The sequence below is a fragment of the Gekko japonicus genome, unplaced genomic scaffold (assembly GCF_001447785.1).
Source record: "Gekko japonicus isolate JY-2015 unplaced genomic scaffold, Gekko_japonicus_V1.1 scaffold700, whole genome shotgun sequence".
In the NCBI taxonomy this organism is placed as follows: domain Eukaryota; kingdom Metazoa; phylum Chordata; class Lepidosauria; order Squamata; family Gekkonidae; genus Gekko; species Gekko japonicus.
In genome coordinates, this window is record NW_015163109.1 from 14,662 (window position 1) to 28,239 (window position 13,578).

At 42.3% G+C, this 13,578-nt stretch overlaps 1 protein-coding gene across 2 annotated transcripts in view; it reads right to left on the minus strand.

Annotated features, from left to right (window-relative positions):
* Positions 1-4,046: 4,046 nt before the first annotated feature.
* The window catches only part of ERCC8 (excision repair cross-complementation group 8), a 66,990-nt gene continuing 57,458 nt past the window's right edge, over positions 4,047-13,578 (minus strand). Inside the window, exons 11-12 of one of the 2 annotated variants that reach the window (XM_015406803.1) lie at positions 7,972-8,058; positions 4,047-4,615 (exon numbers count right to left, since the gene is read on the minus strand). In XM_015406803.1, the coding sequence (XP_015262289.1) occupies positions 4,559-4,615; positions 7,972-8,058 (144 nt within the window). In that variant the 3' untranslated portion in view covers positions 4,047-4,558. Of the gene's footprint in view, positions 4,619-7,971; positions 8,059-13,578 lie in introns of both variants that reach the window. The other variant, XM_015406802.1, reaches the window with a different exon arrangement.

A 13,578-nucleotide genomic window follows, 5' to 3' on the forward strand; every position in this document is an offset into this window, starting at 1 on the left:
GCAATCAACTCCTCCCAGGCTCCCCCCCCTTAATTGAAAAAAGAGCATACTAAACAGGCGATCTAATTTTTTTTGGACATAGTATAGCAACTTGCATTCCAAATTCTATAACATGAACAAATTTTAGCCAGCTACTCTATAACAAATAAGTAGGTTTATTCGGCTTTAAAAAAGTAGTCTCCCCCCCCCTTCTGTTTCATTTTGTTTTGGTGCTTTACAAACTGCACAAAAAATTCTCATAACTATAAACAACAATAAACAGACAAATATTTTTACGTCTATCAATGTAAGTTGACATTAACTGTGAATTAAAGAACGGCAAATATCCTCAGCATATAAGAAAACAACAATTCGGGATCAAGAAAGAAGTACGGCATTAAACAGCGACAGTCAGGTTGGTGAACGAGCTAGCTGCTTAGATTCCAATGGCGGTGGAGATAGAGATTCCAGTCTACGTTTCTGGGATTTCAGAGAGACGTCCATTGGTGTCTCGAGATTTAATGTACGAAGCATTGCCATTCTTTCCTTCAAAGAATTAATTCTAAGAGTCTTCCCTATATGGGTGAGTTGCAGAGTAAACGGGGAGACCCATTTGTAGCAGCGATTAGCTTCTATGAGGCGTGAAGTCACAGGTTTTAGTTCCCGCCTTTTTTCTAGCACTTCTTGAGGGAGATCAGGATAAACTTCGATTCTTTCATCCTTAAAGGGAATATATTCGCGTTGGCGTGCCTTCTGTAAGATCAGTTGCTTTAAGATCTAGCACTGTCATCAGAATGTCTCTTGAAGGTTTATTTCTTAGCTTATTTAAAGACCCAAGTCTGAAGGCTTTTGTCACCACTGGCATGGTTCCACCATCAAGTTGCAGACCTTGTGACAGCCATTTGGACAGGAATTGAGGGAGGCTCTCAGTACCCTCTGCGTTCTCGTCCAGTCCCCGTAATTTCAAGTTATGCTGTCGCAGGGAGAGATCTAGCTTTAAAGTTCTCTCGGCTAGTACGTCTTCCCCATGATGAATCTCTTTGATTGCATCATGATTTATCATGCTGTTAGACATAGAGTTGTCAGCTATGACTCTGGTGTCAGAGATATCTTTTTGCATTGAGTCCATCTGTGCATATAGAAGCTTCAGCATGTTTGAGATATTTTCTAACATTATTTCCTGCATTTTAGATAAAGCCGCTAATAAGTCAGCTGAGGTTACTGGGATATTAGAGCTTTCCGTTCCTGTGATGGTGGGTGGCATTTTGGCCGTAATTAGGCGTCTCGGCCCCAGCACAAAGGAGCCCGATTTCGCATTTATTTTTACCTGTACTTGACAGATTTTCATAGATTCTTGTTGAGGGGGCAGTTCGTCATTTCTCATATATTTTATGCAAGAGATTATATAATTTTCGCCGCAATGGTTGCAAAGGGGGAGAGAGCCCACGGAGCGATCACTTTAAGCGGCCATTTTCCTCCAGCGCCGCCACGCCCCCCTGCTTATTTTTTAATTATTAGCAGACCACACCTAAAAGCAGTTTGATGTGGGTGCAGAAAGTGTTTATATATGAACAGTGTAAAATGTGGTTCACTACGAGTAGGGACTCTCTGCATATTGCCCAACCCTATAAAATACCTTTACTGGATTTCAGATGTCAGGTTTGATTTGGGGAGACTGTGACAGCATTATTTATATGGAAAGTAACTGACAATCATGAATCTCCTAAAGCAGTGTTTTAAGATGCCAGGATCTGGAAGGGAAATAATATCTTGATCTAAGTCAATTTCAGTTGTTCACATCCTTCAACATTTTGACAGTATACTCTCTTAAGAGCCCCCACATAATGAATACTGAATCAGACAAAATAGAATACCTCCAGGCTGATACAAAAAGTATTTTAATTCAGGCAAGCCACTTTGGTTTCAGAAACAAAGAATTGCTTCAGATGTTATTAATGTGCAACTTTGTGAAAACTACACATACCTATTTCGCAGAGCCAGTATGTTGTGATGGTTAAAACACTGGACTAGGATCTGGGAGACCTAGATTCAAATCCCCCTTGCCTGAGCCAGTCACATGCTCTCAGCCTAAACCCTCTATCTCGTGGAGTACGAGGAGACGAGAACAATATAAGTGGTCTTTCTAAAGCAATGTGCCTATTGGCTGAAAATGCACCGTTATAACACACCTTTTTTGTTTCGTTCGAGTCAGGATGCATGTTGAGGAGCAACAAGTTTTTGAGGTTTATGCTTTTGAGAGTCAAAGCTCCTTTCGTCAGAATCTGGCTCGCCTACTGCAGTCCAACATGGCTACCCTCTGGAACGTGCAGGTTCGGTATTTTGTGCCACTATAAACACATCACGTAGCACAAAGCTAGTTCAACGCACCGATCACATTAGAAAAGAGCTAGAGTCCAGTGGCACCTCAAAGATTAACAAAATAAGTGGCAGGGGATGAGCTTTCGTGAGTGACGTGAGTGACATGCTTTGTTCGTCTTTGAGGTGCTACTGGACTCTTGCTCTTTTCTGCTACAGACAGACTAACACGGCTACCCATCTTGATCTATCACCAATCACACTGAATTTCTTGTGCACTGCTGAGGCAGTGGGAGGAATGGGCAGTGGAGGAATGCTCTTCCCAGGGCCGTGACTGACACACAGGTGGGAAGAGAACTCCTCCGAACTGTTAAGCACCCACAGTAAACTGAACAGCCAAATTTAAGTGCAGATTTATATTTTCTGCTGCTATTTTATTCCAGTACTACCAAAGCAAAATAGTTTACTAAAGGGGTAATTTTTCCCTGCTCAACGTAACCCCATATTAAAAAAAAAAAATCTGTTTGACCCCTATGGTGATTTACAGCAATGTTCCCTCTAAGCTGTGGAGTCTTGTGAGCAAAAATTCTTCTTTGTGAGCTACTGGCATTAAGGTTGTGAGCGAGCGATTTGGCTACTGCATATATTAGTTTGCTGTGGAGCCATCCTTCCTGAGCTAAGACAAAAATATGTGAGCTGGAGGCTAAAAAACTGTGAGCTAGCTCACACTAACTCAGCTTAGAGGGAACACTGGTTTACAGTACATCTTTTGTTCAGATGAGGCATACATTCAGAGCTCCTTGTAATGACATTATTTCAGGCCCTGGCCCGCAGGAGGAGGTGGTACACAAAAATGTCACAGATTGGAAGGACTTGTACCAGCAGCCGGTACATACTGGACAACAGCGAGACTAGAAGGAGAAAAGAAAAAGAATTACAATAGAGATTTTTTTAAAAAGAGCAACTGCTGCAGAAGAACTGTGAAGGGTTTGTATCTGTTTTCTGGTTAAAACCCTCGTTGTACTTTGCGACTATGATATTCTAGATTTATTTATATCCTGCCTTTCTCCCCAATGGGGACCCAAAGTGTTTTATCCTCACAACAACACTGAGAAGTAGGTTAGGCTGAGAGTGTGTGACTGATCCAAAGGTCACCCATCAAGCTTCCGTGACACAGTGGGGACTCAAACCCGGCTTTCTCAGATCCTAGTCCAACACTACACCATGCTGGCTCTCAGCTGTAAACCCACAGTACACGGCAGTCCTTCAGGAGATCAAACAAGGCCCCGGGAGCGGAAGGGGGCAGGACCTTTACCTCTGATCCTCAGGAGATCCGCAGGCAGCAGCTTGGTTTCCTAAGATCCCAGGAGGCACCAAAGTAGTCTGCTTTGTCTTTGGCCACCCTCAGGTGCTTTAGATGTTGGGCAAATGATAGTAAAGAAAGGTAGGACCTCCTATTAATATTGCTGTTTATTTCTAACGCTTCCAAGGATAACCATTAACACAGTTTGAAGGAACCATAGTGATGGTAAACAACTATAATCCTTACAATATTTGGTGATTTGTTATGTACCTAGAGTCAGGTGGGTAGCTGCGTTGGTCTGAAGCAGCAGAACAAAGTTTGAGTCCAGTGGCACCTTTAAGACCAACAAAGTTTTATTCTGGGTATAAGCTTTCGTGTGCATGCACACCTTTTCAGTGCACACAAAAGCTTATACCTTGAATAAAACTTTGTTGGTCTTAAAGGTGCCACTGGACTCAAACTTTGTTTTATTATGTACCTGTTACTAGAAACTGGAGCAAAAAATTCCACGACACAATAATGTGAAAGAAAGGGGGGGGAATGAGCAGAGTGTGCTCTGAAGCCCTAAGATTCATGAGCCTCTGAACTCAACCATGCTGGATTTTTGAAAGAAAAAAAATCTTACATAAGTACAACAACCAACTGAACATGTGGCAGTGGAAATGAAAGTTTTCCCACACTGCAAAAATATGAGTTGATCTACTTTTTATGGATCAGAACAAAAAAGGAGACTCCCCAAACCCATTTGTACTGAAGGTGCTTCTTTGGCAACAGTTCCAGAGTGACATAATAGTAAGGAACACAGAGGACCACAAAGCATGAGAGCGAAAAGAAAAAGTTATTTGTACAGGGGAATGTACAGTCTTTACATTATGCTGGTAGTAGGTACTCATTTTGTAATGCAAAGACGATAGCCAAAACATAGCACATGGATATCAGGTTTATGTCAACAGAAGGAATTCATCCTTCACCATCACTGCTACTGCTCCAGGCATCTTCATAAGCTGGATTCAAACACTGCTGAGAAAAAAAGATTGAAAAAATCACAGTGAAGTTGTGAATGGATGTGGTCTACAAAAACTCCCACAATTGCAACAGTTGAAAATTGCTATCTGCCATGTTGGTGTTGAGCCAGTTTATTTATCTAATTCTATTTTCATCCTGCCCTACCTCGCAAGCCTCCTTCCATGAGCCTGCTCCCCTCTTAGACTTCAGCAGGGGCCTTGCCCTTCTGCAGATAGAGCAAAGGAAAGAGCAAGGCCCTTTTCATTGACCAGTAGCCAGAGTAACCTTTGTATACTGGGGCTGCTATCTTGCTAGATCATAATAGTACGGATTTATTTATTTTTTGGTTGTGTTTTAAATTGAGAGTGCGGGTAATGTATCTTTTTTGTTTATGTCTCTCGTCATACAAATAAGGACATGCTCATGGCCAAGGACTGCTTATGCATATAAACACCTTACCAAAGCCTTCTATGAAACTTCTCGCCAGGTGTACTGATCTGGTTCTGGAATTTCCTCCCTCTGTGTGCATGTGTACGTATAAACCTTAACTGTGTGAGACTTTAGTACCCAACAGAGGATCAAAGGTTGTGTAAACCAAGATGAATTCTGTTAGAAGAGTTTATCTCATAGACTACACACACTATTATTTCCTCTGTAACTTGCTGTTAATTAAGTTAACCTCTGTAAACAGACCCTCCCTCTACAGAAAAAAAATAACTGGCTCTTAACATCTGTCCCACTCTTTCCATACACCCTCTGTCACATTTTTTACACAAGGAGAGACGAGTCCAGGTTCTGACTAGCACCATGGTAGCTTTCTTTCTCTCTGGATGCCTGGCTGTTTTTCTCATTTTTGGATGACAGCCTGAACTCAAAACACCTTTCTCCAGCACCAGCCTTCACACAGTGGCTGAGGTCCTGTCCTCTCCACACTGGTCTTCCCACTTCCATAAACACCTCCTTTTCTTCTCAGCCTGCTTTCCTCTGTCCCCTTCTCTCTCCTTCTTCTTCTCAGCATCCCCTCAGCTGCCATTTGCTTCCCTAAGCCTTTGCTCATCTCCACAGAAACTGCCCACTCAGTTTGTCACCCATTCAGGTCCTGTCTCCACCCCCACCCCAAGAACTCTTCAACTGGCCATTACCCTTCCATCAATTGGCTTGTTCCCCACTGCTAAAAATGGTATGATTTCTGAAGTATAGTAAAAGCTGCTTTATCGGGCACCTGATTAACCAGAATGCTCAGTTAACTGGCATTTTCCAGAAGGTAAGCTCCTCTCCCTCAGCCACCATGCCTCTGTGTCTTTGGGCAACACGCATGTCCTACTCCTTGCCAGCCAACCAGCTCGATGCCTCCATCCACTGCTGGGCTTCTGACGGCCAGCACTGCCAGATGACATCAGATGCCACTTTCCCCCTCAAACTGCCTTGAGCTGTCATATGCCAGCTCGGCCAGAGAGGTCCCAGGAAGCTGGCTGTCTCATCTGCCTGCTGTATAAGATAGCTCCAAGGGAAAGGTTCTGCCAGTTGTAGGGGCTGTTGCCATAGCATTCTGGTTTTTTTTGGTTACTATGGATTCTTCTGGGGGGCAGAGTAATATTTGTTATTTACAGAATTTCTATTCCACCTTTCTCCTCAATCAAGGCCACCAAAGCAACTAAAAGTAGAACATTACAAAACAACCATAAAACCATTTTAAAACCAAAAGTAAATGCGTATTCAAAAACACAGACCTAGCAATTAAAACATAGGGCAGGAAGGAATGCCAGATGAAACAAAGGGAAACTGAGGGAATGCCAGATGAAACAAACAAAAAAGTCTTTACCAGCTGGTAGAAAACAGCAAAAGAAGGGAAAGAAGTTCCACAGTTTTTGTGCCATGACTGTGAAGGTTCTGTCTTGGGTTGCCACCCGTCTAACCTTAGACAGGGGCACCCAAAGCAGGGCCTCAAAGGATGACTCTAGCAGTTGGGAACAGGCAGTCCTTAATGTATGCTGGCTCCAAACTACGTAGGGCTTTGAAGGTCAGCACTAGCACCTTGAATTTGGCACAGAAAAAATTGGGAGCCAGCACAGATGGACCAATAACCATGAGTATCTGGGCCCATCTGATTAACTGGCGACCAGTGTTCCCTCTAAGTTGAGTTAGTGTGAGCTAGCTCACAATTTTTTAGCCTCCGGCTCACACATTTTTGTCTTAGCTCAGGAAGGATGGCTTTAGAGCAAACTAATTTATGCCGTACCCAAATCGCTCGCTCACAACTTTAATGCCAGTAGCTCATAAAGTTTGCTCACAAGACTCCACAGCTTAGAGGGAACATTGCTGGCGACCCCCCATTTCCCATTGAGTGCCAGATAACAAAGCCTTCACTGTATGTTCAACACTGCAAGTAAGCTTTCAAAAGTCTTTACATGGCCTGACATGTTAAGGCTGAACAGAGGGAAGGAGACCACCAACAGTAGGCTTGGCTATACTTAGGGTCTCCCATGACTATGTGCATATGGTGGCTGGTAGACAGTGCATACTATCCCAATCCCTAGGACTACACCATAGAATCATAGAGTTGGAAGGGACCTCCAGGGCTGTCTAGTCCAACCCCCTGCACAATGCAGGAAATTCACAAATACCGCCCCCTCCACACCTCCAGTGACTGCTGTTCCATGCCCAGAAGATGACAAAAAACCTCCAGGATCTCCAGCCAAACTGGTGTGGAGAGAAACATTGCTTCCTGATCCCAAAGTGGTGAGTATTAGGATTGCCTGAACTGGTTCTTATGGTCTTATGATACAGCACAATATTTTTTCATTATTTATTTTTTAGTTTTTTTGTTTTAACAATATAGCGTTAATTAACCAAAAATTGTAAACAATGGTACGAAATACAAAGTATTTCATCTTAACATCAGTTAAGATGGCTATATCATTTTCAAGAAACAACAAGTTTTATATAAGTCAATATCCAACTGTTATCAAAAGTAAATCAGATCTCTATAATAGGGGTTATTAGGAATGATCTCATTTTCCATGAGATAATCTACTACAGGGAACTGCATCGCTATGAGTTTTTCTTGGTGCTTGTCTGACCGGGGCACAGAGACGTTATCTGTAATCTTACCAAGGATGAAGAGATCCCATAAGCGGGTCTGCCACATCTGATGAAGGGAAATATGAAGAGTCCTGCACTCAGAGCAGCACAAACTCTGTCTTCATGCCATGGTCAGGTTGTTTATGTAGTGACAAACTGGACTATTCCCCCTGCTGTCCCAGGAAGACTTTTCTACAATGGCTGAACAATGGCCACTGCATCTTTACACTTGAACAAAAGTTATTCCTGTCAGTATGTGCTCCAATGCCAGTGACAAACGGTTTTACCTTTTCAGAGGCATCATCGGGCTCTGGTTCTCTCACAGATGGCACCCAGACAAGGATATTGCTATCTCTGCCACTACTGTAAAGTTCCTGCCATTAAGGAGAATAAGCCACAGAATGGTTATTAAATACTGACGGAGGCAAGCTCATGATAAAGATCTATAAGAAGGAGATAAAACATTCATTACCCGCTTCTTGCTCCTGCCTCATGCACCCAGTAACTTCAGTGGGGATTAAACTGCTAGCAAGTCAGATGGGATCCAAAGTTCAGCAGCTTGATTCATATAAACTACATCAAACTAGCGATGGACAAACTACCCCTGGGTAAGTTTTAGGATTTGGCTCATCAAACTATATTTCCATCCCCAAATTGGAACTTTTAAAAATACAGTTCCAGTTTGGAAGCCCCCTTCTGCTCCTAATGGGAACATGATGGAGTTCCTAATACCCTGCTTCACCCCCAGAAGCCCTGTCCCCTCCTTTCATAGCCCCAAACTTAATGGAACAGTGGCTGTGACAGTGGAGAAGGGAACCTCTCCTGCTATTGCACATGCCAGTAAATATAGTTACACCAGGGCACTGCACCCTGAGTAACTCTGTTTTGCTATGGTGTTTGATACCATGGCAGCATTCAATGTGTCAGGGTGGAAGAAGAGCAGCTGCAACAGTGAAGTAAGAGTGTGGGAGTGGGAGCAATTTTCCCTGGCACGGATTACCGTCTACACCACAGAAGAAACATCAGAGAAAAAAAGATGTGTAGGATGGATGCAACAATAAACAAGCCAAATTCTATTCCGAACTGTACAAATACGCGTTTCAGCAACATTGCTACATAAAACCATCCTACCTGCCCTGAAGCTGAATACAAAGAAAGAACCTTGTGCCTGTATATAAATTGTCTATAATTATGGCCTCAGTTTCTAATTTGCAATGGAATGTGTACCAATGTGTAATTCAAAAATAAAGATATGCTGTGTCTGGATTTAAAAAACTAAAAAACAAAACGCTGTTATCAACTAAATTCAGTCATTGCCACATCCTATTTTAATGTCTACAACTTTTAACTGATATAGGCTTGGATCCTATGAACAAGTTCCATGAGACCTAGACGTTCTCTGCTATGGCACACACTTCCTCTTACACTATTATTCCCATTTGCACAAGATCAATGGTTTTCAGTGAGCCTTGTAGAAATGAGTGTAAGAGGATACACACTCTGTGGCAAAGGGTATATAGAACTTGTTCACAGGATTCAAGCCAATACCAACATCAAACTGTTCATCAATTGGTGGAGCTGAAAGTTCAGGACAGATCTGCTTATTTTTAAAGTTGTTTTGGATCTGCTGTGTTAGTAACAGAACGTAAAAAGAAAATATTAGGATTGCGCTTTGAAGAAACAAGGACGTCTCAAGATACAGAATGAATTTGGTACCGGACATTAAAGAATGAATGGTATTGGTGACAATGGACTGAATAGTTTTCAAGCTAGCGATAAAGGATGCATAGTCTTACTACTAAATTAACTGTTGAATTAATTTTTGACTAAGTAGTAGCTAGTTCTCCTTCTCCTTTTCCTATGGATGGAATAAAACACATTCTTTTAAGCAGAGTTTGCTAAATATGAGGAAAGCAGTTGACTTTTGCAAGAGGAGAGAAAATCTGAAACCTTACCATGAGAAAATATAACCTGATAAGTAAACAGTGAACTAGGAAGGTAAAATACTATCAGAAACAGAAAATTAGAGGAAGGGTTAAATATAGTGAAGAGTAATTTGAAAAGTAATTTGGAAGGGGTAAATATGGTGATAAGTAAGTTGAAAACATTAGGCTTGCTAAAAAGTTGGAAATTCTGGACACAAAAACAACAAAAAGATAAATTCTCTCAGAATTTTTTTTAAATGTGTTGAGCATCAAAAGATAAAAACTGAGAAATGGAGACCGAACGGGGCCACCAGAATGAAACACGGCCGGGGTAATGATTTTTTTAAATGCTTCAATCATTCAAGTAGGTTGGGGACCTCTTACAGGGGCTCTATTGTGAAATATCTCTTATGTCTAACAGTCCCACACCATCGCAGAGCATACATGCCTGCACGCTTTAATGTTCTGCCATCGGAGGTGCTTTTAGGGAGGTACCGCCAGATACCATATGTAGACAGACTGTCCTTGTTTTCTAAAAGATATAGAATCTACTACACACACCATACTTTATTGTCCCTTTTATAGGGATAGTAAATCTTGTTTTATTACTCCACTTTTAGATAGTAAGAACTGGCATTCTGATGATTAAATTATTCACTTTTCTTCTGTTTAATTTTAATTGTGAAACAATGGAGGCTGTTGCAAAATTTTTAGATTATGCAATTAGAAGATGGGGTTTGAATAGCCAAAGTGTAAGTGATTTATGTTTCTTGGTAATTTGCTGTATTCCCATAATGTTTTGTGCTCTCAATGCCAATAAAGGTTTGTTTGTGTGTGTGGTAGTTATCTTCATCAAGATCAAAAGGAATTAAGACCATAAGAACAGCCCTGCTCGATCAGACCAATGGTCCATCTGGTCCAGCATCCTGTCTCACACAATTACCAACCAGTTGCTCTGGAGGCACAGAGGCCGAGGCCTTCCGCCATGTTGCCTCCTGGCACTGGGATTCAGAGGTTTACGGCCTCTGAATGTGGAGGTTCCAAGAAGAAGAGGAGGAGGAGGAGTTTGGATTTATACCCCACCCTTCAACTCGGAGTCTCAGAGTGGCTTACAAACTCCTTTCCCTTCCCCTCCCCACAACAGACACCCTGTGAGGTAGGTGGGGCTGAGAGAGCTCTGACAGAAACTTCTCTTTTCAAGAACACCTCTGACAGAACTATGGCTTGCCCAAGGTCATCCAGCAGCTGCGAGTGGAGGAGTGGGGAATCAAACCCGGTTCTCCCAGATTAGAGTCCGCGCACTTAACCACTACACCATAACTAGTGGCTGCTGACAGATCTCTCCTTTATGAATTTGTCTAATCCCCTTTTAAAGTTGCTGAATGGGCTGTTTGCTGAGTTGTTCTTTGGCACTGGTTGCACCTTGGTGTAACCAACAGGGACACTAGCATGGTTCGGAAACAAACACAGTGTCAGAAGCCGTGCCGGGGGTACTGTGGGCCATGCCATCAGAGCATGGAATGAGTAAGGCAAGGGCACCAACTCAAACAGCATAGTCAAAGTTCAGTCCAAGGTCAAAGCACAGAGTGAAGAGTTGTCAGTTGTCTGGTCTGAGGGTCACTTTGTACAGCAAAGTCTGGAAGCCCAAGAGTTATCTACAAGCAGGTTCACAGGTGAGATGAAGGCAAGTGTCAGGGAATGGACCAAAGAGTCACAGGAACAAGGCAGGATCTGATGCAGTGGTCACAGTCAGAGGGATTTCGACTTGTTGCTTCCATGCCTAACAGCCTCCCTTGGCTGGATTTGATAGCCATATGCTGAAGGGTCATGCTTGCAGCCAGCTGCTCAAGGTAATCTTGCAGCTACTCATCTTTGCTATCAGCAAGCAGCTGGCATCAGGCCAGGAGGTGTGCACTTTGTCATCTCTCCTGTAGCTCTATTCTTAGCCTCCATCTGCAGTACTCTAAGGGTGTGGGTGATACTGGATGGCTGGAAATGACCAAATGGGCTTCACCTGTTGAATGGGCGTTGGAGGGTATTGGTGGCTCTGCACCAGCTGTTGGATGTGAACCCTGAGAAGCCCGCAGCTCATCTTCCTGGTTGCTAGCTTCTGATGATTCAGAGCTGGCTACACAGGGCTCCTCTTCTCCTGAGGAGTCCTCACTATCGTTGAGCCCTGGCTGACCCACAACACACAATCAATGCAAATGTTTTATGGAAATTTAATGTAAGGAGTCTTTAATGAAAAGGGGCAGAACTTCTTGGCAAGACAAGATCCTGTATCAATGGCTATTGTCAAACCACAGTTTTACTACATCAGCTATGGCAGATCTGAAAGACTCAGATATCTATATGTTAAGGTTAACACTCTGTTACAGAAGTGTTAGGACAAGACACCTCCAAGAAAAGGATTTTCATAACAAGTCAGCTTTCAGTTCTAAATGGAGCCCTACAGCTATAGCAACACTGCCCCTTTTCACATCATGATTTAAAAATAATTCCTGTGGAGCCTAATTAAACCAAGACATGGCATGCACTGATTTTTCAATTGTACAAATGGAAAACTTATTCCATATACTACAGTTTGTCAGAGCTCACATGAGAAAAGCAGAAGCTGTTCAACATTAGGGCCCCAAGTGTTTAATTGCTGGACTGGACTATTTCCTAGCAGGTGTCGTGCCACTATCACAGTGACCATAGTAACCACCAGTGTCACAGTAGTGAAAGAGTGACAAAAATTGCACCTGCTCCAGGTTCCTCATCTATACAACTAACAAATATACAGTTTGCCATTCACTGATTTATAGGGTCTTGTTAACCTGCCAATTCTCTAAAAAAGCAAAATGTATTTTTTTCTTTATAAATAGCCCAATTGTGTTTCACAAACAAGGTAATTCAAAACAGTCCTCTCCAGAGTCAGAAAATTGAAATTTGATCTGGTGGCATCATGCAGTTCCAACACTTCCATAAATTCCATTGTTTGGACCAAATGGCTTTTCCAGTTATACTCCACACTACCCATCTCCCTCACAGGGAGCTTTGAGGACAACCTCTCTTTCAGTGCATGTAAAAAATTCTTCATCATCTTAATGCTGCTGTTTCTAACAGGGGCGGTGGAAGCTTCAAATGGTTACAAAAATGATAGCAGTTATCCAGAAAAAACCCAAAGGCACAGTGTGGTCTTGGATGACGAGCCAGACTTGTTAATAGGGACAGAGCACCTCTGGAGTGGTATCTAATGGCCTCCATAATTATTATGTGTAATCAGTGGTCTTCATTGAAAGGATCTCGAGGAATGGTTGGGGAGTAATTGCTTTTGATGTTAATTAGCAAAATCTCCATTATTTTATTTATTTATTTTTGAGACTTGTATCCGTTCCTCATCTACACAACTAACAAATATACAGTTTGCCATTCACTGATTTATAGGGTCTTGTTAACCTGCCAATTCTCTGAAAAAGCAACATGTATTTTTTTCTTTATAAATAGCCCAATTGTGTTTCACGAACAAGGTAATTCAAAGCAGTCCTCTCCAGAGTCAGAAAATGGAAATTTGATCTGGTGGCATCACTTCCATAAATTCCATTGTTTGGACCAAATGGCTTTTCCAGTTATACTCCACACTACCCATCTCCCTCACAGGGAGCTTTGAGGACAACCTCTCTTTCAGTGCATGTAAAAAATTCTTCATCATCTTAATGCTGCTGTTTCTAACAGGGGCGGTGGAAGCTTCAAATGGTTACAAAAATGATAGCAGTTATCCAGAAAAAACCCAAAGGCACAGTGTGGTCTTGGATGACGAGCCAGACTTGTTAATAGGGACAGAGCACCTCTGGAGTGGTATCTAATGGCCTCCGTAATTATTATGTGTAATTAGTGGTCTTCATTGAAAGGATCTGGAGGAATGGTTGGGGAGTAATTGCTTTTTATGTTAATTAGCAAAATCTCCATTATGACAATGGACTCTGT